The 26100-nt window shown below is 38.4% G+C and overlaps 4 protein-coding genes across 4 annotated transcripts; 1 reads left to right on the forward strand and 3 right to left on the reverse strand.

Annotated features, from left to right (window-relative positions):
- Nucleotides 1-270: 270 nt before the first annotated feature.
- Nucleotides 271-2992, reverse strand: LOC124208689 (protein lifeguard 1-like). Its single transcript, XM_046606549.1, has 5 exons — nt 2848-2992; nt 1769-1880; nt 1525-1681; nt 1188-1449; nt 271-1107 (listed from the first exon to the last, which is right to left on the reverse strand). The coding sequence occupies exons 2-5, from the start codon at nt 1851-1853 to the stop codon at nt 739-741; spliced, it is 873 nt and encodes a 290-aa protein (XP_046462505.1). The 5' UTR covers nt 1854-1880; nt 2848-2992; the 3' UTR covers nt 271-738.
- A 5928-nt stretch (nt 2993-8920) lies between these two features.
- On the forward strand, nt 8921-10913 carry LOC124209667. Its single transcript, XM_046607769.1, has 2 exons — nt 8921-9241; nt 9754-10913. The coding sequence occupies exons 1-2, from the start codon at nt 9101-9103 to the stop codon at nt 10576-10578; spliced, it is 966 nt and encodes a 321-aa protein (XP_046463725.1). The 5' UTR covers nt 8921-9100; the 3' UTR covers nt 10579-10913.
- Nucleotides 10914-15151: 4238 nt separating this feature from the next.
- Nucleotides 15152-15852, reverse strand: LOC124208106. Its single transcript, XM_046605828.1, has 2 exons — nt 15354-15852; nt 15152-15287 (listed from the first exon to the last, which is right to left on the reverse strand). The coding sequence occupies exons 1-2, from the start codon at nt 15736-15738 to the stop codon at nt 15226-15228; spliced, it is 447 nt and encodes a 148-aa protein (XP_046461784.1). The 5' UTR covers nt 15739-15852; the 3' UTR covers nt 15152-15225.
- LOC124207912 lies at nt 15770-18178 on the reverse strand. Its single transcript, XM_046605553.1, has 10 exons — nt 18051-18178; nt 17653-17977; nt 17453-17572; nt 17266-17373; nt 16911-17201; nt 16605-16828; nt 16360-16534; nt 16219-16283; nt 15896-16115; nt 15770-15834 (listed from the first exon to the last, which is right to left on the reverse strand). The coding sequence occupies exons 1-10, from the start codon at nt 18102-18104 to the stop codon at nt 15770-15772; spliced, it is 1647 nt and encodes a 548-aa protein (XP_046461509.1). The 5' UTR covers nt 18105-18178.
- Nucleotides 18179-26100: the final 7922 nt, after the last annotated feature.

Consider the following 26100-nt stretch of genomic DNA (forward strand, 5'->3'; position numbering starts at 1 on the left):
CGATTGGACGTTATTTAGCCTGAGCCAATACAATCAGACTGTGGTCTGATTCTTCAAAGGCAACCATTTTTTTTTCATTAACAATGCCATCGCTTTCTTTGGTTAGTAAGAAGAAAAAAAACGTTCCGCAGTTAATCAAATCAGAAATCACGATCCAAATAACAGCAGCCAGCAACTGGCCGCCGTATTTCCAACAAAATTAACAAAAAACAAAAACAAAACAAAAAAAAAAAAAAAACGGCGGAAGTACAACCGTAATCTATCTCAATATTTTGAAAGAGTATAGGTTACCCGCTACCTATATATTTCTTTGACATCTATTGACATTGACAACATTGATGACAGAATTCGATGGATAATAACGGAATACAATGTAACAGAAATAGCAAATGTTCGAGATTCATTCATGACTGAATGTAATAGAAATAGCAAATGTTAATAGTGGAACGGTTAATTTCGAGTAAACAGAAAACAATCAAGTACCAGCAAACACGTAATAACAGTAAAAGCATAAGCTAAAAATACATGAAAAATACGTAACAGCAATTTCCAATCAATTACATTATAAATATTAAAAACAACAAACTAGTTTAAATTTCTTTTAAAGATTACTTTGACTTATTGGACAGTTAAAACTAAGACTAAACGAAATAATCCTGAAGATAAGGTTTATGAATAATTAGACAATAAATGGAAGACAACAATTAGGCTATATACCACCCTTTAGTCCTTTGCCCTTTATTTACGTGTGAATCGAAGTAGGGAAAGCACGTACTGGAAGATGTTGATAATGTCCACGTAGAGAGTGAGGGCTGCGAAGATGTACTCTTCAGGGGAGATCGAGTGCTTGTGCTTACCACCGAGCATCAATTGGGTGTCGTAGACTAGGTAAACGCTGAAAAGTAACGCGCCCAGCGAGGGATAAACGAGTTGGGTAACATCTCCGGGGATGCAAATGGCGACGATTCCGAAAATAATTAGAACGATGGCGCAAACAAAGAGGATTCCTCCATAAGCCGTGAAATCCCATTTAGTCTGCATAGCAAAAATGGTGAGCGCAAAACAAACAGCCGAGCAGATACCGACGGCGATTAGCACTTCTTCCGACTGTAAGAGAAATAAAAAAAAAAAAAATGACTTTGATTAGTGGGTACAATTATACAACCAAAAATCACACCCATACGTACTTCGTTGGAAGCCGAGAGTGTGCCCAGCAAAAAGCCTTCGCAAAGAGTGAAAAGTCCCAGTAAAATCAGATTCAAAGGCCAGCGCCGTCGGAACTCGTGGCAACGAGCCAGAACGATTATAAGGCCGATGGCCATGAGAAACGTAATTAACCACATTTCTGGATGTTCAAATGCGTACAACTGGACGCTCGGTTCGTACACAAAGAGAGATATAATTGCCACCGTGATGGCAAGTTGCACCATTAAAATTGAGTACACCTTCCTGCAATGGTAGTTGTTGTTATTTTATTATGGGATCGTGTATAGTAACAAGTGTCATGCTGTTTTGAATTCATACCTTACGAAAACCATACGGATAGACTGATCAGAGAAGGCAAACGCGGCATCGCCGAGCCCTCCGGATTCTGCTACACCGTAAATTTTGTTGTCTGGGTCTAAAGGTGGTTGTTGGTCAGGTGGTTGACTTATTGGATTTATATATTGAGGTGGTGGCCCTGGAATGATTAAATGTATATTACTTACATCCTTTTTTTCAACATTCTTTAAGGATCGGGATTAAAAAGTGAAGACGAATTAATTACCTTGATCTACCCCCGGGACAGCCCAGTCGGAGCTTGGTTGCCCGGGCTGAGCAGAGTAAGTTGGGTTGTTTGGTTGAAATGCCATGTTTTATTTGAGTAGGAAAGGCCTTTCCTTATAAAGCAAAATGCATGAAATTTAAAGATGAATGTATGACAGTTTAAAGACCATTTTTATATTCAAATATTTTATGATAAAGGTGATTTCCAAATTATCATTCTAGTATTCACAGCATCACAGGATACATAGGGTAGGTCATGTAAATGGAATCAATATTAGGATATTGAATCATGGGTCCATGCTGTTGCACAACTGTAATAGCATAAAAGAATCTTAATTTTGAACTGCGATCCTTCTAGAAACCCCATTGACGTAAAGAAACTGAAAAAAAACCGCTAAATAGACATTAGCATGAGATAGTTGGATTTCTTGACAACTATCAAGTCTTCGCTTGGTTTCTAACAAGTAACAAGCCCGGCGCAGTTTTGTAGAGAATACGAAATTCGGTTATCTGGCACCTCAGGAAACTTGCCAATGGAAACTGATAGTTGATAGTTTGCCAAGTCTGGGTGTGCTGTGCGAATAGCCGTAAGCAGCGCACACTTATTGATTTTCCTTGGGTGGAATTCATGAATGGTGACGCCGATTCGTAGGCCGTACTACACCCTACTAGTTGTAATTTTTCACGAAGATTCGATTAAAATAAAATAAAAGGAAAAAATCAAATCCACTAGGAGTCCCTGAAATAGATCCCCCAATTTTTAAACCAATAAGAATCTAACTTTGATTTCCTTTGGAAGTGCTAATCAATGTTTTAAAATTAAAAGTCCATTGCCAATGAAGTCACTATAATAGCCTTCAACACGCTTCAAAAACATTTACCGAAGTTAACATCTTGGGGGGAAAACTTTAATGGCATATTGAATCTTGGGTCCGTGTTATTGCACAACTAATGTACAACTCTACAAAAGTAGCTTAAACTGCGATCCTACTTACAGCCGGAAATGGATAAATTTCTTGACAACAATGTGACTAAGTAAAGAAGAACAGCTAATAAATGGGTTATTAGTTGGCAACTTACTTCGAATTGAAAAATATCCCCAATTTTATCTTTTTTAAGAGGTGTTTGAGTGATGCGTCATACCAGCAACAGACTAAGAAGGAAAGACAAGACTACACTGTCTTCCTCTAGAGCTCGCCGCTAGTGGCGGGACGTATGATTCAGGCGAGATTTTTTATAACAATATTCGTATGTTGCCCTATGAATGCGATGGGGCCACTTAACTTCTCCATATGCAATACGCAGTTTTTTTTTCTCCATCTAGCTCAAGCGCACCGAATTCATGGACCCTCCGTTTTTTCCCCATTCCGCTATGGGACCTAAAAATCGGAAAAATTCAGGCCAATTGAGTTTTCTACTCCGAATTCGCCGGTTTTTTCATAATTAAAATATTCTCTACCGTTCAGAAAATAAGTTACATTAAAGTTTGAGTTTTTTCAAATTTTCGCAATTTGGGGGGTTGGTCTTTGGTATTGCTTTTTGGGAAAAAGCGAACATATAAAAAAAACTAATTCTCCCAAAAGTTTGCTCGGTCATCCCTCAATACAAATCCAAAAGGAATTTACATTCCGGATTAGATTGGCCGAGTTATTAGTAGTGGTTATTATCTAGTGAAGCCCTCATTTGGCCAATTTTCCACCCAGTCTAGTCACCATTTTTTATCACTCTCCCTCGCGCTCCTGGCGGATGACAGCCGAAGCATCCGAGTTCTCTGCACCTCGGGCTTCAAAATACTGGCCACTAGACTATATGTAGGGGGCCTACAGCATGTCCTACGGTATAAAGTGAAGGCCAAGAACGTGTAGTTTCGGCCTGATAAGGAAGGGTCAGTATATATTTCGAGATCCGACGCTTGAGGAAAATAAACTTCATCTTTCGCTTTATCTAGGTTAGCCACTCACCATCTTAGATCCCTCTGCGCTTCGAGCGAGAGCAAGCACTTGCTTTTTAGATTCGAATTTGCTCTTGTACCTTACTAAATGTCGAACCTTTGTAAACGACGGTAGTGCGCCTGTGCGTACGGGATTGCTGGAATTGCCCATGTAAAGTTTCCCATGATGGATGCTATCTCTCTCAGCGAAACGACCTTCGCTAAGAACTGCTTCACACATAGCCTTAACCGCTTCTATCTTGGCTATTGGCAATGCGAATGACAATCGATTAGAATCGATAACCGTAACCGGCCCTAAATATTCTGGCCTTTGTGCTGGTTCCAGTACAGATTTCTCCAAATTAATAATAAAACCCAGGCGCAGTAGCAACTCGATCATAAATTCAAGGTCTGCTAACATGCGCTTTCTAGACGTATTTAAAATTAAATGTTGTCCAAATATAGACGTGGATCGGATTCTGAGTTGCATGTATTTGCAATATTCAACTGTGTTTTTCCCTCTCGGGCCTTATGTAGAGAACCTTACGTCCAGTTTTGGGGCTTCACAGAAAATTCTTTGTCTAGAAAATCTAGCAGCGTTTTCTATGAAATGGTTTTGGAATCTTCCGTCAAAACCCCTTTCGTCATCCAACTCGAAAGCACATCTCTCACCTCCTGAGGTACTATTAACGGTGCTGGATCCGCATTGCTACTTGGCTCTGGAGTCCTCTCCTTCAACGGACCCGGCTTGGGTGACACGGACTTGACTGCCGACGCACGATTTGATTTGGTGGCCAGTGGTGGTACCGTTGATTTTTCGGACTTACTGTTGCTTGGCCACCATGGGCGCTTGTAGAATTTTTGCAGTCTATGCTGATCGTCTAAATCGTCCATAACAAAATCGTCTAATCTTTTCCTCATTTTACGGCTCTTCTTTATCAACGAAACTATCTTCGGTCCCTTGTTACAGGTTGCTAGGTCTCTCTGATTTCTCCCGTCGGGGAGCGACATCATTGTATTGACTTCTACCTCCCTGTTTGGCTATTGAATCCACCCGACGCTGGTCTTAGATTGGCCTACCTCCGTTTCTCGAATTTCTACTGGTCCCTTGCGAATGGAAATCCCGTTGATCAAACCCGTAATCTGGCCCTATTCTACCAAAACCTTGCGCGTAGTAAACCTGGACCGTTACAGCTGGGTAAAGCGCTTGATCCCGATAAAAATCACTCGGAGCAGAACGCAAGGATGGCTTTTCTCTCTCTTGAAAACGCGACTCATAATAGTCACCCCGTGTACCCACTCGTTCAACAAGGTTCCTTTCCTGCTGCTGTCTCTCTACGTTATGCGATCCGTTGTGCGATCCGGGTCAAACCAAAAGTCTCTATACCTGCCACTAAACCAGACATATTTACGCTGTTAGAGCTAAAATATGTCTGAGGATATGGGGCGTTGTCCGGCCTAAGACGAGTACGATGTTTTTTCTTAAAACAGCTCAAATATATGTGTCTACACCCTTAGGGCTTAGCGAAATGTTTTTTTTAAATTTCGCAGCACAATTCCATTGTTATCTCTTTGATCGCAAAATTTTAGTATCGTACCCTGGATGATGCAAATAGGATGCAGATGCAACGTGAACAAAATCTTTGAATTCAGGATCACTAATTCCAACACACCTAGTCTGCGTAGTGAAATCTTGTAAAATGGCGTTTGCCTCGGCGATAGTAGAAAACGTTTGTGGATTGTGGTTTTCCACAATTCACCCGATCACAAAATTTCCCAATCATGTACTTCGTCACAGAAGAGTTAAAAAAGTCGATGGTGGCAGACTTGAGAATGGTGGGACATCCACCGACAACTGTTGCTTCCACTAGATGTACAGTACCTTGCAGAAAAAGCTGACAGATTTGTCAGCGTTGTCAGGTGACAAAAGTGTCAGGTTTTCTTGCAAGATACTGTAGTTTGTGTTTAGGTAGATCACAAAGAATGTTTTGGTCGATTGCCCTGTGGTCGCTTGTCTCCGTGACACAGCTGGAAAAATTGGTTTGTTAGACAAAGGTAGATTATAGACGTCGATGTTGAAATGTTGATGGGAAGCAGTATCAGTCAAGTGACAAGTTGGAGTTCGTGTTATGTTCGTGATAAAGTACCAGGTACAACATTCGCGGTCACGGCCCAGTTGTCTAAACCTGCGAGTAACCATGATGGTAACCTCAACTTCATTCGTGTTTTATTCATTTATGATTTAACCCCTTCTTTTTTTATTTTGGGGATGAATCTGGAAGAGATGAGGACTCACTGTTACACATCCATAATTGCAAATTCAGGATTTCAAACCTGCAAGTAATCGTGATAGTATAACCTCTTATCAGTATCATTTTATTCATCTATCATTGAAATCATGTTTTTAGTATTCTACAGCCTGGGGAGTGGATGTAGTCGGGATAGAGCAAAATCACGGATTTGCTGTGATGAGTACTCTGCATTACATAGCTATGATTGCCAACTTGCAGCAAGTAATCAGAATGGTAACCTCAACTTCAATCTTGTTTGATTCTTTTGCTATGATTAAAATCATTTTCTAGTTTCTAGGGGGAATCATTATAGAAAAGATAGAGCCGAACCACGGATTAGCTTTGCCTATTGGGGACTCACCACTAGACAGCAGCCACAATTACTGGTTGAGGATTGCAAAACCAGTGGATAAAATGGTAATGGATAAAGGTGAGTTTTAAATTAGTCACCATTACTCACAAGGAGTAATTGTGACTAATTCGTGTACACCTATTTAACGTTTATTGAAAGAATTTTTTGAATTCAATAGATTTGAAAAGATGAAATGGCATGGTGTGCTAACATCTGATAAGAAAACCTGAATAAGTGATCATGGATGACAACTGAGAAGTTTTATCAGGGATTTTTGAATTCCCTTGGTACTCCTTGCAATGCATTTAGAGGCAAATATGTGTGGTAGGCTCGTCATAACAGGCAAGGATCGGCATGTATTTAAATCATGTGCAATGGTTTAATCTCTTCCATTTCAGATTATTCTCGATGCGAACACCTATTTGACTTCAAATGTAGGTGAGTTGCCGTTTCCTTCGTTCTATGCAGCTCTTCTTCAATGATTTTTTATTCTGGAAAGGATTCCGGATCGAAGACATTTGTGCAATTTTATTACCCGCCTCTGTATCTGCTGGAAAGCCAGACACCGGACGAAAAATCTCTGTGCGTGATAACTATCAGTTACGAAAACTCGAGCGGGAAACTGGGCGGAAGACTCGAAACCTTTTAAATTCAAATTCAGTTACGCGTAACTAACTATTGATATTAAATTTTTTTTAAAGAAGTTGGGAATATTGATAAGATGGATATCATTGAGTGGTAGGCCCTAATTGTGCATTTCACAAATACTACTACTTCTGTAGACTATAGCTAATAGTTTAATAAACATTCACCGAATCTATTTTAAGGTATGCAACGAAAATATTTCATAATACAGCAGTCTCTTATGCTATCTCAGAGTTTTTATTTCTATTCAAAGTAGATAAAAAAGAGAGTTTAGACAAAATTTCAGACAAAATTTGATTGCAGATTATACAATTAGACTGAAAAATTGCAGAAGTCGTTTTACAGTTAGCTTTAAAAACAGAAGGCCATATTTTGTTCTCAGGCTCCTTTCTGTTCTTCGATCTATCTCAAAATATATTTCCGGGACCTCAACTGAATCGACAACAATTGATGGGACGTCTTCAATATATTGCTCGAATTCAATATCCTGACACAAAATTTGTTAAAGAAATAATTCACAAATTGTATTTTTATGGCAAACTCTAACCTGTAAAAGCTCGGTAAATCTTGTGTTTTCCGCTTCGAAGAAAATTTTCGAAGTAAAGATGTCAGCCCTCGAATAAACATTCGAATTGGGGACATTGATAACGGTGCAGTGTGAATACCATGAACATTCCAGGCGTCGACGAATTTTTGATGTGTTGTTGGATGATTGGAAGAAAGACGAGATGGAGGCAATACAGATGAAGTTCTGAAACCTATCAAGGATGCGCTTTTGTTCCGTTTCCCTGTAAAAACATAAGCTTTAATTTATTTATTTCGAAATTTGAAATATTATTAAGGGGTATTACGTAAAAATTTCGTAAAATACTGATGTGCACGAATTCCACACGTATGTCTCCCCACAAACGCTCGATACGCTGGTTGTGGACCGATCGACCAGTCATGAAGCTACCACGGTACAACCCACGTTTCACTAGCATAAACTGGCCCCTAAGAACATTCTCTCCACCGTGATCAGCCCCAAAACAAAATAGTTGAAACTTAAATTTTGGGGTAATTTTGAAGAAACTTAGGGTAGACCAGGGCATTTTTGGACAAAATCGTAGTTTGCCCAATTTATATCAAATTACGCTGTCTTGTACATCAAAACTTATGTATATAATACAATAATTCAATAGCCCATTTTCCCGTATATTTAAATCTTTTTTCAAAACTAAATTTAGTTTTGAAGTTATTTTAACAAGCGATCTCCCACTCAACCGGACCGAGAAATACCCCCGTTTTCCGGAATTTGTTTTCGAATCGTAATCCGGAAAAGGAATCTAAAAATCCGGACTAGATCTATTCGGCTCAGAATCGCAAGCTGATTTTTATGGAATAAAGTCCGGATTTTTATCTTGTTTCGTTCCCGAGATAATTGGAATTGAAAATTTGACCATTGATGTACGGACTTCGCATGAATGACCAGCTTTTCTTACATGTTAAGGTTATATGATCCCCATCAAAATGGAACACAGATAAGGGGGCCCGTACTGAATACTCTCTTCTTCTCAATCTCCGATTCACCTGTCTTGAACAAAAAATGAGATTCATGGCCTCACGGACCCTCACCCATTGAACACGATGTCCCATGGCCAAAAGTCTATTTACGACCATTTTTACTTCAAGCCGTGGATTCTCGGAGCAAATTTGATAAATCAGTATGAATCAGAGTATGAAGAGCATCCGCAGATATCAATCTGTAGAACCTCCTTACAGTAATCTGTCGTCTGCCCATATATCTCCGAAGACTCCTAGTGTTGAGTATAAAAGATAAACAAACTGGACAGTGCGGCAACGCAGGATAGCCAGGAAAGAAGAGAGGGGGAGAAGGACCTACCCAGACAAAGGAATAAGAGAGGGGGACTCAGTGCTGTTGACGATTGTGGCTAGGCGAGTAGCAATACAAAGCGTTCTTTGCAGCAAACAGGTTCACGTGTTAATTTCTATATCAACAGGTTATGGGCCCAGCTGTACGCACAGCTAACAGCTACTCTGTCTGAACAATTATTTTTTTTTGTGTGTGTCCCCGGCTAACTGTTCCCAAGAAATTAGAAATTCTTTTCTGGAGTGATGGAGAAAGATGGCCGCCGCCATGTTGTATGGTGTCTGAATGGGAAAAACTACGCGTCTTGGAAATTTGGAATGAAGCTGGCGTTACAAAGTGTTGAGCTTTGGGAAGTCGTGAACGGGACTCAACGGCAACCTGCTGAAGTAAGTTTATTGATGATTTATTGTTTTCTTTATGTGTGTGATCCGTGCCTGACAACAACGCGATATGAGATGCCTATCTGTGGCGTGGTACCAACTATTAAATTGACAAACTTAGATCCCGGCGTGAGTGCTTAATCTCTGCCACTTGATTTTGTTTTTTGTGTGTTTGTGTTTGCTGGACATTTCTCTTTTTTTTGTGTTTCTTTCTCAATCTGTTTGGTCACTCTGGCTAAATTCCATCATATGATGGTGGACAAGTGTGTGCTAGAGTTGCAAGCATCTAGGAGACAGCTGAGTGTTTTTCCACATCGAGATGATGTGAGGGAGATTCCACATTGAGATAATGTGAGAGGTATTCCACATCGAGATGATGTGAGGGAGATTCCACATTGAGATAATGTGAGAGGTATTCCACATCGAGATGATGTGAGGGAGATTCCACATTGAGATAATGTGAGGCTGCCATGGATATCACAAACCTAACCATCTTCTCGTTTTGTTACCACAATCAGAGACGCAATGCTGACCAGGTGATTGAAAATGCAGCTGATATAACCAACTGGAACAAGAGAAATACCACGGCAATGCAGAACATATTTGGCGCCATCAAAGAAGACCAATCAAGGATCCTGATGTCTTGTAGCACAGCCCAAGAGATGTGGATGAAATTGGAGACTGAGTATGAAGAAGATGCCGCAGACAATGCACCTCTATTGTGGACAAAGTTCTATGGATGCACATTTCGACCAAGCCAAAGTGTATCAAGCTTCCTGACTGAGTTGGAACAGATAGCATTCCGTCTGAAGAGCCTCAACATAGCTATTGATGATAATCAAATAATGGCAAAGATACTCATGTCGCTTCCTCCAGAGTTCCGTGTTTTTGCCTTTGCATGGGACAGCACGCCTGTTGCAGAGAAAACTCTCAAGAAACTGACTACTCGCCTTATAGCATTGGACAAGAGCCTGCGCAACGACGAAGAAGCAAAATCGACATCTGATACTGCCTATCTCAGTAAGCCGAACAGAGATGAATCACAGCACAAAGAGCAAGCACTTCCTGCCCAGTACGGTCAGAACAAAGGAAAAAGCCACCCTTCCAGTCAACATGCTGGTATACCGAGAACATGCTGGGAGTGCAACTCCACTACGCATGTTAGAGCTCAATGCCGTCAATACAAACGCCGGCGTGAGAGAGAAGGAGAAGAAGCGGACAGAAAAAGGAAGCGTTACGATCGACATGACAGAAGAGATGATAAACTATGTAAGCTCCCAGGAGCAACTGGCCGATGCACTCACGAAACCCCTGGCTGCTCCACGCTTCAAGTATCTCCGTGACAAGATTGGCGTTCGGGGTGTAGGGGAGGTGTAACTGAAGAGTTAAAGGAGGCTGATATTTCTTTTCTTATTATTTGTCTTGTGACACTGAACCTAGTATTTATGTCTGATTCAAATATGCTGTGTATTCTGTGCTCATGTTTATTTTTGGGGGTCCAGTTTGAGGGGAGGTGTTGAGTATAAAAGATAAACAAACTGGACAGTGCGGCAACGCAGGATAGCCAGGAAAGAAGAGAGGGGGAGAAGGACCTACCCAGACAAAGGAATAAGAGAGGGGGACTCAGTGCTGTTGACGATTGTGGCTAGGCGAGTAGCAATACAAAGCGTTCTTTGCAGCAAACAGGTTCACGTGTTAATTTCTATATCAACACCTAGAAGTCATGTTCATTTCCTCAGCAATTTTCCGCAGCAGGAACCCAAGATCTAAATAAATGGGCTTTAACGACTTAAAATATTTTAATTCTTCGCTTAAATATACTTAAATATCTGGTGATTTTGATCTCCAAATTCATTTCGATATTCACCAGTTCAACAGCAGCAAAAAAACACTAATCTCGAAGAAAGGTTAAAATATAATGAACATTTTGCTGGGGCTCATGTTTTCCAACGGTCTATCCGTTGATTACTCCTAGGCTGGGTAGATATTTTTATACCTTAAATTGACGAATAATTGTCCGTGTATTCTTTGCTGAAATGATGACCTAAAAATTATGGAAGGCAACAGAAGGTCAAGTAGCAGATGCGAACTACTAGGTTTGCAATTTGAAGCTGGGCTACCGCTGCCATCACCTACTTTAATGAAGGTCTTATTTTGCCACTTATATGACCTTGCCTCTCCAACCTTGAGTTCGATAATACTTTCAAAGGATCGCCGACTTAGTAGGGTGTTACAGGGCACAAAAATGTTAAGTTTTAACGACCTCCCCTTGTAGGTGTTCCTCGATATAAATATTGACAACAAAATTGGAACCATCAGTCGCTGTTCGTTTTTTATTCAGTCAACATGTCCGGCATTGTTGGTGTCATAAGCACATGCGCTGTTTGTAAGACTACGTAAGACTAGCTATGATGTTAACGGTCGCCCACCAAAATTTCTCAATTGCCATTATAGATTTTGTCTTGAATGCTGCATGTTGAGCCAAGTTTTTTTTTTTTTTTTTTTTTTTTTGGTTTGGTTTGCTTGTTTATTTTTTTTTTTACATGTTTTGGTTTATATGTGATTTCATGGTCAGACCTGTGGTGACGCATATTGCTTATCTTAAATGTTTACTGCCATTGTTTTTAAAGAATATGTTCGATGATGTCTTTCAACAAATCAAGTGCCCTCTCTGCTAACTGGATACTCCATCACCAAACGGTCGACTTAGTTTGGATGAAAATCTCAAAAGCGACTATGATTTCATAGCCCTTTTAATAAACATCCAGCAATTCTCTGTCGCTCAGCCGTCAACTTCAAGGGGAAGCCGCTCACATACCGCCCCAACTCGAGAGGCAACGACGGAAAATCGGAAAGCAGCAAGAGTCATCAAGCTCAGCAATCCAGACTATTTCAAGAAAGGTTAAAGCACTAAAAGTTAAGGATAACGATAGGAAGAAGAAGAAGAAGACATTCAGCAAATCCAGTAAATATCGAGATTCATGTGATTCATCAAGTAGCGATTCTTCCGTCGATTCGTCTGAGGAGGAAATGCCCAAGAACAAAAGGAAGGTCACTAGAAATTTTCCCCAGTTAAGTCCGAAATGGATGAATTGATGAGAAAGTCGAAATTGGCGTTGATGGAAGGGAAGAAAGATATGTTCCTAATTATTTTCCCTTTTTTGGTGCATTCCGTAATTTTGCGCATATTATATTTGTGTTTGAATTTTAACATTGAATGCTTATTATAATTATAGGAAGAAAAGAAGAGAAGAAATTATTTTTTTCTAACGATCTGTTTTTGGTGGCTGATTCGGACGCCAAAGTAATTCCACCGACCGTGGATCATGATAGTCTAGGTCTTCGATGCGATGTAACATTTAAAAGCAACGGCTCTTCAAAACATGTTTTAAGAGTTTTTAAAAAGTAAGTTATGATTAGTTTACGTGCAATTTTACATGACTGTAATCTGTTAATTTGAAGGACGTTCCCCGCTTAGAGGAAGTCAAGCGATTCTACATTTGTACGAAATCACCAGGACTTAGTCGGAACTTAACTGTTCAGTACTACATCACTTCGACAGCTCCCGTTTGAAAGGTTTTGATGATTTATATATTAGTTTATTATAAATTTTTTTCATTTTACTAAAAGCCAACATTTGTTTCCCATTTCCAGAGATTGTCGGGAAAACTGATTGTTTCAGTCCCGATCAAGACATCCACAGCTTTCAGTCTGAAGACGAAGGGGTAGAATGCGACTTCTCCCAATCAAGCGTCCCGATTCGCCAGTGGGCTTATCAAATCAAACACTGCAATGAAGAAACCAAGAAGTCCAAAAAGAGAAGAACCTACTAAAGCTGTAAAGCATTTCCTATTATTCCAGATTTGTGTTTGCGTGTGAGAAAAATTCATTCAATTCTTTTATTCTAACTTGGAAACATTCAACTAAGATGTCAAGTCTAATTGTATGTGAAATCAAATCTTTTCTGAACTATTGTCTTAAGTTACAATCGTTCTTTTGTACCTACTTTGAATGGAAATAGGAAATCCCTCTTGGAAGCCAAGAGGGAATAATTTTCCCCGCTTTTAGATTAACACTGCCAAAATTTTCCGGGCAGAAGATGAGAAGGAGTGTGAAATAATCTTAATGTGATTTATTTTGATTCATTCAATTGAACTGAAAGTGAATGAACCTACTTTAAAGACACTTGATGTAAGCTTTCCATATTCCCCAACTTTATACACTTTTTAATGAGTAAAATATCAATACAGAATTTTTCCAAATTGTTCTACTATTTAGGAAATAGAATTTAAGGATATTGCAACTTTTTTGTATGTAAAGAAAAGGTCGGAGAAATCACAATGGGAAAAGTTTTTTATAAATCTGCTTTTTAAATTCATAGACATTTAAAGTTCCCTGTTTATATTAATTCCTTAAATTAATTTGATGTTGAAGAATAAACTGGCTCACTTCTTTGCAATTTGATGATTTTTTCTTGCTAGGCAGCTTCGCGTTCTGTATTTGCTTTCTTAATAATATCAGCTTTTAAGAGTTAAGATAACTTAAACAAGAATCAAATATTAAATTCAAAGAAACGAATCGCCATGCTTAAAAAGAACTTTGCGCGAATTAGAATCTTATCGATTCATACCTATTTATTGTTATAGATCAGATGCATAGAATATGAGACTCGCACATGATTGTGGTGTATCATTGTCTACCCGTCAGGGGATCGCCTTGATGTCATGACACATAAACACATGAACAATACATCTCTTACCGGAGGGGTTTGTTTTCAATAAGAGTCACTTTATTTAGAGGCAGGGTCTGCGTGTATTTACCATCCTCACACGAGTTAACAAGCATAGCTATGGTACAAGAGACAGAACTAGATGGAGAGGATAGCAGATGACGGCGCTTGTCAGATAGACAGCGTTGCCAGATAGCACATAGTGGATGGAGGAGAGAAAAAGGCATTGCGCATTAATGCGCAATATCCTACATTTATTTGGTGATTATTGTTTTGAAGTTCATTGTACAAAAAAAGTTTACCTTTAATTGAAAATAGAACAACAATGATGTCAGTTCAATAGTACCTCCCTCTACAATCATTTTGGCGAATAATAAACACAAATTAGAAAAATAAGTTTGAGACTGTTATGTTGAAATTTCAAATTAAATAAGTTTATTTTGCCTTAACAGTTAAGTTGATCATAATCAGAGTTTCGAGAAAAGGTCGACACACTGAGTTCCCATATAAGATATAAGAATGTATACCACTATATACCAAATACCATACCCATATACCATATGACACCACCAGGTGGCGCTACGCTACACTTTGCTCCGTAACGTTGCGTTAGTGGCAGTGTGAAAGCACCTTTAGAATGAATCGGAAGAAATTTACTAGGTTCAATTGAGTTCTTCCATAAACTACACTCGCTAACCTAATATGACAAAAATGGGTGTAAAAAATTCAGAGAGCTCTAACTTCATTAGAAAACAGAATTATATCTATCAAGGTAGTCAATTAAGTTGCACTAAAGTCCAGTCCAGCGTGATAGGGATCCAAATTATTCAAGTTACAAAACTGGTTTAAAGATTTTGAACGCATGGTTTTCAACCTGTTTATCCTTGTTCAATAAATTTTGACACATCCTACAATCTTTGCACAAAAAACCTTTCACACGAACTCAGATCGCCACAAGCATTTCCAGCAGCAGAGTGAAATTGACAGAAGATAACAGATGAAAATAAACATCTGCAGTCCTACTGCTTAAATTACACCAAAAGCCTGGGTTTGCGCGAGTTGTGCATGACCCACACAAAACACAACGCATTTTAGTTAAGCAAGGCTCACGGCATACTCTTAAATTTTTCTTGAGGAAATTTTGCTGCAAAAGCTTCTTATTTCGAATTTTTCCCCTGGAAGAAAATTAAGAAACTTTAAAAATAACGGATTAAAATTTAAAAACGTTAAAGTTTTTACGTTAAACTACAGGTAGCTGCTTTTAGACCCATTTGGTCATCAAGTCATCCTTTTCGCCGTATAGATCGTTGTCATTCCTGCCATCTAGATTTTAAAGGATAAATATTATTAACAAGAAAACAAAAGAATTACGTTATTTGTAACTTATACAATGGTTTCTTATCAGGATACGAGTGGCAGCTTCAGCTGCTTCTTCCGCTTTCTTTTTCTCCACCTTCTTCTGTATCTTCTTCTGCATTTTCTTCTCCTTTTTCTTCTTAAAAAATGCAAACCTTTGCTCTTGATTGATCATTTTGGCACTGACGATTGGACGATCAGCTACAGCTGCCAATGGTAAATGCGACGCGGTTTCCACAACCAGATCTGGATCTTTCCGTGTAATTTTGACGGGTGGTAGGTAATCAGCGTACGTCTCAGAAACTTCCGCGTTCTCTTCGACTTTTTCGTTATGTCTTTTCTGTGGTTTATGATACCGCACATGCTGTGGTTGTTGGAAGTTTTGAAGGTGCCTAGGCCTCATATTACCAGATGCCATTGGACGAACTGCGGCATTCAACGGCTATTGATTAGCGCTCTTCTGCATTTGCGTCTGCATCACGCAACACGCAACTCCAGCTCTTGTAACAGTGTTCTGCAAAACGAAAAATCATTTTGATAATACAAGTTTTAGACTAAAATAGTTTCTTTCTTACCGGTAGAGCATTTTGACTTCAAGCATAGCCTCTGTTGCTCGATATGCAGCAATTTTTGAAATTTCTGGAAGTTTAGCGGGTGTTGAAGCTGCTGAGGCCTTGACTGACCAGATGCCATTGGTTGAATTCCAGTATAACACACTTGTTGATTCGTACTGTTCTGCATTTTCATCTGCACCAAGAGACCTCCAGCTCTACCTTTAACAATTCTCTGCAAATCCTATCAAAGAGAATATTTCACTTACTATGCAAATACAAGACAAAAACAATGTTTTGTATAGGGGAGAACGGGGTCATGATGGATACAGGTCATATTGCAATACGGCAAAAACAATCTTGGCCATTGAAGTGGTTTTGTTGTGTTTCTCTAAAACAGCCGTCATCACTGCTGTAAATGAAAGAACAAATCGAAAAATGGGCATTAAAACATTCGTTAGTAGGGTGCTATTGACCACAGTACAAACCTCCGAAAATTGAAAGAATGTTGACGAGAGGGCAAATACCCGGCCGCGAATCTTTGGTACGCGTCTTCCACTGCATCTTCGTGCAGATTTCACGGGTCATCAAGCAGTCCATTATTCTTTTAGCTAAAGTTGAACAGTACGAAATGTGACCGAGATCCGTAATTTGGACCGCGCACTAAATGTAAAGCAAAGTAAAATGATCTGACTGGCACAATGCGATGTAATAATATAATAATTAGACCTACCAGACTAACGGATAGATCCAAATCAATTAGAGCAGTGTTGAGTATCATGACGTCTTCTAACCGGTTCAAAGGAAGACTTAAGTTTCGGTCTACCGTTTTCCGAAAGTGATCCATGTTTTTATCGAGACATGTTTCTATAAATTTTTTTGACGGAATCAAATGCTTCAGTAATGAATTAGTGGCATTTATGCCCTGCAACACTTGGGCTTTCCAAGCTGCATCATCTAAAATGAATTACGAAAAAGGGACATATCAAGTATAGTAAGAAGAAAGATAAATATTAAGAAGGAAACACGCCATAAATACCAGAAGTGTTTGTTGGAATATTGTTCTGAACTGCAATTCCGGTCTCACCATTGGAAACACTATTTCGTTTTTCTAAAGCCGTTACTCCCGTAAATCTCGTTTCGGAATTTTTACGATTAGAACTTGCGTTCGGTTCACTGTCAAGAGAAATCACGGATTGATTTCTACTATGAGTAGAATTTCGCTCATCGTCCGTTCCCTTTGATGCTGCTCCTTTCTTACTGACAATTGTTCGAGGCTTTTTCGCAATATTTCCACAAGTAGTAGGAAAAGGCTTGCTACCAGAACCAGCTAAATACCAAAATAAACAAAATAATTTTAGCAAGAATTTGATAATGAATGTGAAAATAATTACGTCTATTATTAGGAGTACTTGCAGAAAAGCTTCTAGACAAGTTTTTGGAGTTATCCATTCTTTTCGCTAGCTGCATAAGGGCGTGCGAACTTGTATCACCATTAGAGCCTTATGAAAAATAAAGGCAAACATTGATAACTTTAATTAAATTAGTTGAAGAAATCACCTTATATTAAAAATTACATACAAAAAGAGAGCTCTTTCGGAGGTCGTTCCCAGGATTCGAGGCTCTCGTTGCTTCCTAGCTGAGTTTCTTGCAAGGTGTTTAAAACTTTACTAATTTCATTCTCAACTTCTTCATAAGGAACTACACATGGACAAAAATATAATTCGGGAATAAATTACAGCACTTTAGACGAAGGTAAGAAATTTTTTTACAGAACTTACCAGGGCATTCAGTGGTAAGATCCATTATGTCGTATTCTACAAAAGTCAGCTCAGGGTACCTGCGCTTTTTGAAATTAATCAAAAGCCATTCCCAAGTGTAGAGTCCGTTGACATTAAAGTCAGGATGGGGATGAAGAAAATATTTGAAATCTACATCTACCCAATCTTTTGGCACCAAGGATACAAGTTCAAACGACTTCCCATCAGGCCCGGTTGGATCAATGGAGACCACGTGAAAAAGCAGCTCTTGACTTGACGATCCTGGAGGAAGGCCAATCGTGGGATACGTCCCTCGAAATGGGCCTCCATTGTAACGACTACCTGGCTGCATTTTAAAACAAAGTAACATTTTTTTACCCACTCACAAAAAAAACTTTTAAGTTGAAATTCGAACTCACTTGCTTTGCCAATTTCAGAAGAGGAGACGAGCTGGTACCGTCAAAATTCGCCATTGTGATTTCTTCTTGGTAGACTGCCCCGAGAGTTATACGTGTAATGAACGCGTTTCTGAATGAAAGAAGACAACGGATCAGATTGCGCACTTTTACAACTTAGGGGGGGGGGACTATTGTTCTAGTCACGCTTTAATCGATTAATCAGTATGATTAATAGATAATGATTAACAAGCGATCCACGAATCAAGTAGACCAAAATCCCGGAGCGGCTTTCCAGATCTAAATCCGGAAAAGGCCTTAAAAATAAAAAAAAAATATAATCATGTTTGTCTCTGCACGCCGGATTTACCTGCGTTTGCAGAAAGACGAATTTCCCACCCGTTTACGAGATATTAAGCGTTAAAGTGTGGGTTTTTTTAATTTTGTCAGAAATGGGGGGTGCTTTTACATCGCTTTTCGGAAAAGCGGGGGAGCTAGAGTAAAAACTAATTTTATAGAAAGGTTTATTGCTATCTCAACGACCAAAATCCAAAAGGAATTTTCTTTCCGGATTTTATTGGTTGAGTTATGACTAATTTCCTGAGAGGCTCATTTTTCCCTTTTCCCTCTCTGTCTGGCAGCCATTTTTATTGTACTCTCCTCCGCGCCCCTTGCGGAAGCCAGCTTGGTTCCTATAAATATGAAGGCCGATATGACTTCTATGGGTCTAAAATGAAGGCCAACAGATAAAACCTTCTGCTTGCTTCCGCAAGGAGCGCGGCGGAGAGTACAAAAAAATGGCTGCCAGACAGAGAGGGAAAAGGGAAAAATGAGCCTCTCAGTAAATGTGCCATATCTCAACCAATAAAATCCGGAAAGAAAATTCCTTTTGGATTTTGTTAGTTGAGATAGCAATAAACCTTTTTATACAATTAGTTTTTTCTATAGCTCCTTCGCTTTTCAGAAAAGCGATGTAAAAGCACCCCCCATTTCTGACAAAATTAAAAAAACCCACACTTTAACGCTTAATATCTCGTAAACGGGTGGGAAATTCGTCTTTCTGCAAACGCAGGTAAATTCGGCGTGCAGAGACGAACATGATTATATTTTTTTTATATTTTTAAGGCCTTTTCCGGATTTAGATCTGGAAAGCCGCTCCGGGATTTTGGTCTACTTGATTCGTGGATCGCTTGTTAATCAGTATCATTAACAGTTAACAGTATGATTACAGCTTACAGCGGCTATTCCCTGAACTTCGTAGACTGTGGTTGAAGTGAAAAACAACCTATGATTGAAGTGATTCTCTGAATTTTCCATTTAGTTTTGGGGCAGGAATATGGCTTTGAACTCTTTCAGGGAAAATAGCATCAAACTGTCGGATGATGAGATCGAAAAAGTTCTTAATGATTATTATAATAGAAAACGCCCGATAAGTGAACTGTCAAAAAAATATGCATCAAAATTACGCCGCAGAGCTAATGAGATTGTGGAAGTTTGGCAAAATCAGGGAGTTCCCCACAATTTTTGGGTGAATATGAAGAGCCACCCTGACTTGGTGTCTAAATTGCAATTGAAACCAGAAGCAGATACGATGCGTCAATCGCAAAATGAGGTAAACGAATGACACAATCAATCAAAAATATTTTTGCTCACTATAATTTGTAATTGGGTCTTTCACTTTATAGTTGTTTGTTCCTGGAACATTGGATGACAATCCTAGTGATGACTGTACAGATAGTGTGACGGACGGAAACGTAGATTTTGACCCTGATATACAAAGTTAGCATGAAAGTCAAAATTTATAAAAAAATCGTAGCTATAATTTATTTAATCATATTTTAGATTCAAGAGAAGCAGATAACTTCAAACTGAATTCAATCACAATGTTACAGCTGCTTAGACATTTCGCTGTCTATACTAATCAAAAACAGAAACACATGACGTACCTGTTGACACTGTTTAAACTTTACGAGCCTATCCCCTGTTATTCATTGCTGCCAAGCACAGGAAAGGAGTTGTTAAAAATTGATGGTAGTGACTGGCCTATCACTTCAAATGAATCAACACCACGAAAGCTGCCTGCAGCAATTCCAATAAATGAGGGCCATTATATTCATTTTGGGATTGAGAATGCTTTAAATGGCTCCTCTGTTGGCCTCATTCATCGCGATGCGGACCTGATCCAATTTGTTGACTTATATCGCAAACAACCAGGTCTTCTACCGGAAAAATTACGTGATAGGGTAAGATTAGTAGATTACGTTTATAAGGCTGTTCATCTTGATATATATAATATATCTAAGTAACCGAGGGACTGTTCACTCTTTTTACCAATTATAATCTCCGGAGAAAATAGAATTTTTCCTCAACTTTTTCCAGCAAACTGAGTGGCCTTTCCAAATATTTTCTTATTTTTCCTATTTTTTTCCGGACGATTTTTTTAGATTCAGGCTTTTGACTACAAATTACAAAGTGAGAGAGCGAAGGGTATGCTCCGAGATGAATTCATCGATGAAGAAGAAATGACTGATGCAGCTGGTATTCCTCATTACGAAATAGATATCAACATTGACGAGGCAAAACTGAACGAGGATAAAAATGCTGCTACCATTACACCCATTCTTGGACGAATACATTCCGTTCGCCCAACAGCTTCATCTGGAATAGGTACCGAAATTCTGCTTGCCACCTCTGTATTTGTTATTGGATTATACAGTACCTACCAGAAGTTTGGAAACGCGCGAGAGGAGCGGAGAGAAGCTTATGTAAAAAGCCGATTTTCGCCGCGTTCCCCAAAAATCGGGTTTTTGACGGAGGGTGTTGAAATTTTTTTTGGAAGTAGCCATAATAGTTGGCTACTCCCTGATTTTTTTTCAGATTTTTATATCTAAGGGGAGGGCAGCTACAAATGGATCCAAAAATTTGGAAACACGCTGTAGAAGCGTATTAAAAAGTGGCTACTTTGCCGCTCTCTAATTAGGGAAAAAATAGCCCTACAAACACGCCAAAAAAAGCAAAATAAAGAGCTTCGTTAGCTCTATGACAAGTGTCATTTTCAAATTTTTTGAGTTTCATTTAATATAATGAATTTTAAATTGAAAATGAGATTTGTCATTTTTGCCCATTTCTCCCCTTCTATCCCACCCCGCGGTGTTGTCGCGATTTCTCCTTTGTTTCATTTTCGTAGGAAGGGTAAATATCGCCTACTAGAGCAAAGGCGAAAATTTCCCCCCTCCGAAAATGAAACAAAGGAGAAATCGCGACAACACCGCGGGGTGGGATAGAAGGGGAGAAATGGGCAAAAATGACAAATCTCATTTTCAATTTAAAATTCATTATATTAAATGAAACTCAAAAAATTTGAAAATGACACTTGTCATAGAGCTAACGAAGCTCTTTATTTTGCTTTTTTTGGCGTGTTTGTAGGGCTATTTTTTCCCTAATTAGAGAGCGGCAAAGTAGCCACTTTTTAATACGCTTCTACAGCGTGTTTCCAAATTTTTGGATCCATTTGTAGCTGCCCTCCCCTTAGATATAAAAATCTGAAAAAAAATCAGGAAGTAGCCAACTATTATGGCTACTTCCAAAAAAAATTTCAACACCCTCCGTCAAAAACCCGATTTTTGGGGAACGCGGCGAAAATCGGCTTTTTACATAAGCTTCTCTCCGCTCCTCTCGCGCGTTTCCAAACTTCTGGTAGGTACTGTATGTTGGTAGGGGAAAGCCCGATGATATCTCTAGCTTTCTGTATAATCTTGTCCTTGAATTTTGTCGTTTGTCGCCCTCAAATTGTGACAACGTATGTACTAATGGACGCGGTTTTACTGCTTCACTCCGCTGCATAATAGCAGATGGTCCCATGAGATCGTATTTGAAACGTACTAAGGGTCACTCTGGTTATTGGTCATGCGATCGTTGTATTCAGACGGGGGACATGGTTAATCGAGCAATTTTATTAAAAAATGTAAATGCTCCAAAGAGAACGGACACTGATTTTTTGACGTATCACGCCAGTAAGTTTTCTGCCGACGACCACTTAAAAGATCCAACTGATATAAGTCCGTTTGTAGAAATGTATTTCCCAATGGTGACAGGCTTCGTAATTGATCCTATGCACACAGCAGTTGAAGGGGCTTTTGGACGTAGACTTGAAGGGTTTATATTTGTTTCGGGGGAAGGCAAACTCTCTAGTGCTCAAGTAGCTGAAGCTGACCGTCGAATGGGTCATTTAAATTTTTGTCGCCCTTATGGTTTCGATCGTTCCGTCGGGAAACTTTCCACCTGCAGAAATTTCAAAACTCATGTGAAGCGCAACATTTTGTATTATTTCCTGTATCCACTTTTTAAAGGGATTCTAAGCGATGAAGATCTGGAACATATAATGTTGTTACAATACGGGATGTTGCTCTTGGGTTCATTCAACCGAAAACCAGTTTCTAGTACAAATATCGCGGAAGCTAAGAAAACTTTCAATCAATATTCTGTGGGTCTCACTGAGCTCGGTATACCATGCAGGTTTGTGAGCCATCAGGTGACTCATTTGTGGGAGGACGTACAAAAATATCAGTGTGGCGTTGAAACGAATAGTGCTTTCCCTTTTGAGAGTTTTCAAGGCTTTTTTCGACGGTGCTTACGTAGTGGTAATCTACAAGCCGAACAAATTCGAAACCGCTGTATCGAAAAGAGTAAATACCAATTACCAACAACATCGTGTGGAATGATAATTGAAAACAAATTGCAACTTACTATTGAAGCAAAGACTTTGAATAAGAAATCAAACAAACTTTTGCAATTGGTACATAGAGGTAATCGCTGGCCAAAAAAGCTTGTTTTTACTGATTTTGTTCTGAGTGATACGTTTCCCAACAACGTATTTTTATCAAATTCATTCGATGCCTTTGTATGCGTCGATATTGCTATTAAGAATGGTATTACCCAAATAATTGCACACAAATTTCTCGAGCTTGTCAATGCATTCACATATCCTTATATTTCTTCCCGGTTTCATATCTTTTCTGGTTCAAATCTGAGCAGTGTTACGTTTCCCATGCGCCCCTCTGACGTTTTTTGTAAAGTTTTCGCTATTTCATTAAACCCATCCCCCCCAATATCTTTTGAAAATATCGAGCTCATTTGGTATTTAGCTCCCTTACTACACACATATGAAAACCGCAATCAATAAACACTCCTAAAATCTTCCCGGTAATACCATATTGAAATAAACATGTAAGCATTAAGAAATGTTTGACTTCTTTGCGTGTCTTGATTTGAACTTGCTTGTATAAGTACTAATCAGTTTCAAGTTATAAACGCATTTATAAGAAACAAATCCACGCATTTTTTATAAATTTTATAATTGAAAACATTGTGCAGCTTTATATCGTAACGATCAGTGTAGTGGTTTGAGTGTTGGGTTGCGGTGCATGAGTTTAACGTTCAAATCCTTCGTCCGTCTGAAATTTTCAACATTTAATCATTATGAAGAATTTAGAGTATTTTGAATGAAAGAGTAATAATGTGCGACTTTCATTTATTCTTATCTTTTATACATGCATATAAGTTACCAGTTTTGATTGCAGGAGTTGTTTTGTTGAAACTGTTGCAGTGGTTAGAGTGTCGTAAGATGGTAATGGCCTACGTTCGGTTTCTACTTCAGACAGTCAGGTTATTCTTGAGTCAACCAATATTGTTTGATTGACGACGATATGCGTCTTCCACAAAATAATTTTAAAGAGTTAAGACGGCCATTTTGACTAAAGGATCAACAGTTATCTCGTTTTGTGTGTTGTATTGTTTATCAATGTATATAAACAATATGTGGTCTGGTTGGCATAGTGGTTATAGCTTCGGTATGAGAAGCTAGGCAAAGCTCCTCGGTCTTAGGTTCGATTCCTGTCCTCGAAGTAGCTTTTTTCAAAGTCTTTGAGTTATTTGGCCTTCCAAATGAACAGGATTTTTTTATTTTAGCCATACAATATTTGTAGCGAAAGCATTTATAAATACAAAATTTTATGTTTTAACATGACTTTAAACGGATTCTGATTTTAGTTATTGGATACCATATACATTGCATTTTTCATCCGTCATTGAAACGGAAAATTCTTTTTCGCAGTCAGCGCCCTTTTTTCTAACCACTCCTCTTCAAAAACGGAGAATTCATTCCAATAATGAATTAAAATTGCGTTCTACATGCATGTGCTGATCCGACCGTATAACACAATGCGAAAATTCTCCTCGGGTGGACAAATGTAATAATTCCCTCAGTTCAGAAGAGAAAATTTAATTTTTTTAATTTTTCATGTAGAATTTAGTGTTTTACATCACGTATAAACTTTTTATTGAGATCGCGTGATTATTTTGGATATTATCGCAAAATAAAAATAATAGGGGAGTTTGATGTATTTTTTTTCCATTTCAATAGCTATAAAATAACATCAAAACGTGATACCTTAATAAACAAATTAAAGATATAACTAGAGTTTTCATTCCTTTATGTTTATCGTAAAAATTACATTTTAATGTCAAGTACATTAAAAGATTTCAAAATACAAAAAAGTGTAGGGTTGGGTCAAATTGGACAGCAGTTTTTGGGGTGTATTTGGACAACGCTAACTATATAGCAGTGGGGGGGGGCTTAGTAGGCTGAGGGCCCGAATTCGCGTAAAATGTCCAATCTACCCAGCTCTTTACAGAAACACTCATAACTCTGGGTCATTCCGCTGAAATCAAATTAATTTTGGCGCTCGACATCACCGATTTTTTTAATTTTTTTACAGTGTGTTCATTGTGTTTGTTTAAAATTTTCTGTAAAGGGAAAAATTTTCCTGTTTACCGAATGGGAGATTAAAAAATCCCAAAGTTTTGGTTTTTTTAATTTAAAAAATTGATTTTTTTCGTTAAAAATCAATTTGTTCCAATACCGTTTGTGCTACAGATTTAAAAAACAGAGGAAAGATAGAGAATTTTTTTCTCTTTTTAATCATTTATTTGGAATTCAAATTAAATTTAAAAAAGTAAGGATATTGGGGTTTAAACATTAAAAAAAGGCCTTAGCAAAGATATGTTAACTTCGATTTGAAATTTTTTTTACTCATCAATAGCTCTAACGTGTGCGCATCTCGTGTAAAATTTTCAAGTTTTACCCACACTTTGTTAATTAGTTATGCATGTTTAAATATTTTTCAATTCTCCGTTTCAATTGCACAGACCCCTTCACTGTCATGGCAGGGTGTCCCTAGAGATGCCACCGTTCCCGTTGAGTGGCGCTAGTGTTCTCTGTGCAAAAGATATGGCAAATAAATAAATATTTATTACCACCACCAAATCCAACCCAATCCACCATGTGGAACTTGAGCAAAATCAGTGTTAGCCTATATCCATCATCATTTTCAGCAGATAAAACTTTGATATCGTCTTTCCTATTTGTTTTCGACTGAAATAATGTTTTTTCCTTTTCTGATTCACCACCAGCTGCACCTTGTGCACTAGCCATCTGCATGAAAGCGAACAATGAGCATCTAACATTAACTTTTAGATATTAAACACGATTCTTAAATATTTGAATAACTATGTCATTTTAATCATTCATCAATGTGCAAAAAATAGTTTGGCTGAACAGTTCTTCTTTTTTAAAAATTACTTTTAAATCCAGTCACAAAACACTTGCCGCTTTTCTAAATGACATATTTCAAACAATTCATCGGAATTTTCAAACTGAATAACCAAATACCATGAGTGCAAATGTGCTGGTAATCTCGTAAGAAAAATTAAAAATGTTTGATCTTGACTACTTCTCAAGGATGTCTACAAGCAACGTCCATATAACTATTGATCAAATTTGAATCAGAGCGAATCACTGAATCGTGAATCAAAAATATTATTAGGGAAGAGATGCGAGGGGTTGTCAACTCAAAAAAATCCTCGTACACCCTCGGATTTTTTCAAAAAAATCCCTAAAAAATCCCAAAAATAAAAAAATAAAAAAAAATAAAAAAATAAAAAAAATCCCAAAAATCCCAAAATTCCAAAATTCCAAGAATGGGGTTTAATAAATCGACAAAATTTTACAAAAATC

This window comes from Daphnia pulex, chromosome 2 (assembly GCF_021134715.1).
Source record: "Daphnia pulex isolate KAP4 chromosome 2, ASM2113471v1".
Taxonomy (NCBI): domain Eukaryota; kingdom Metazoa; phylum Arthropoda; class Branchiopoda; order Diplostraca; family Daphniidae; genus Daphnia; species Daphnia pulex.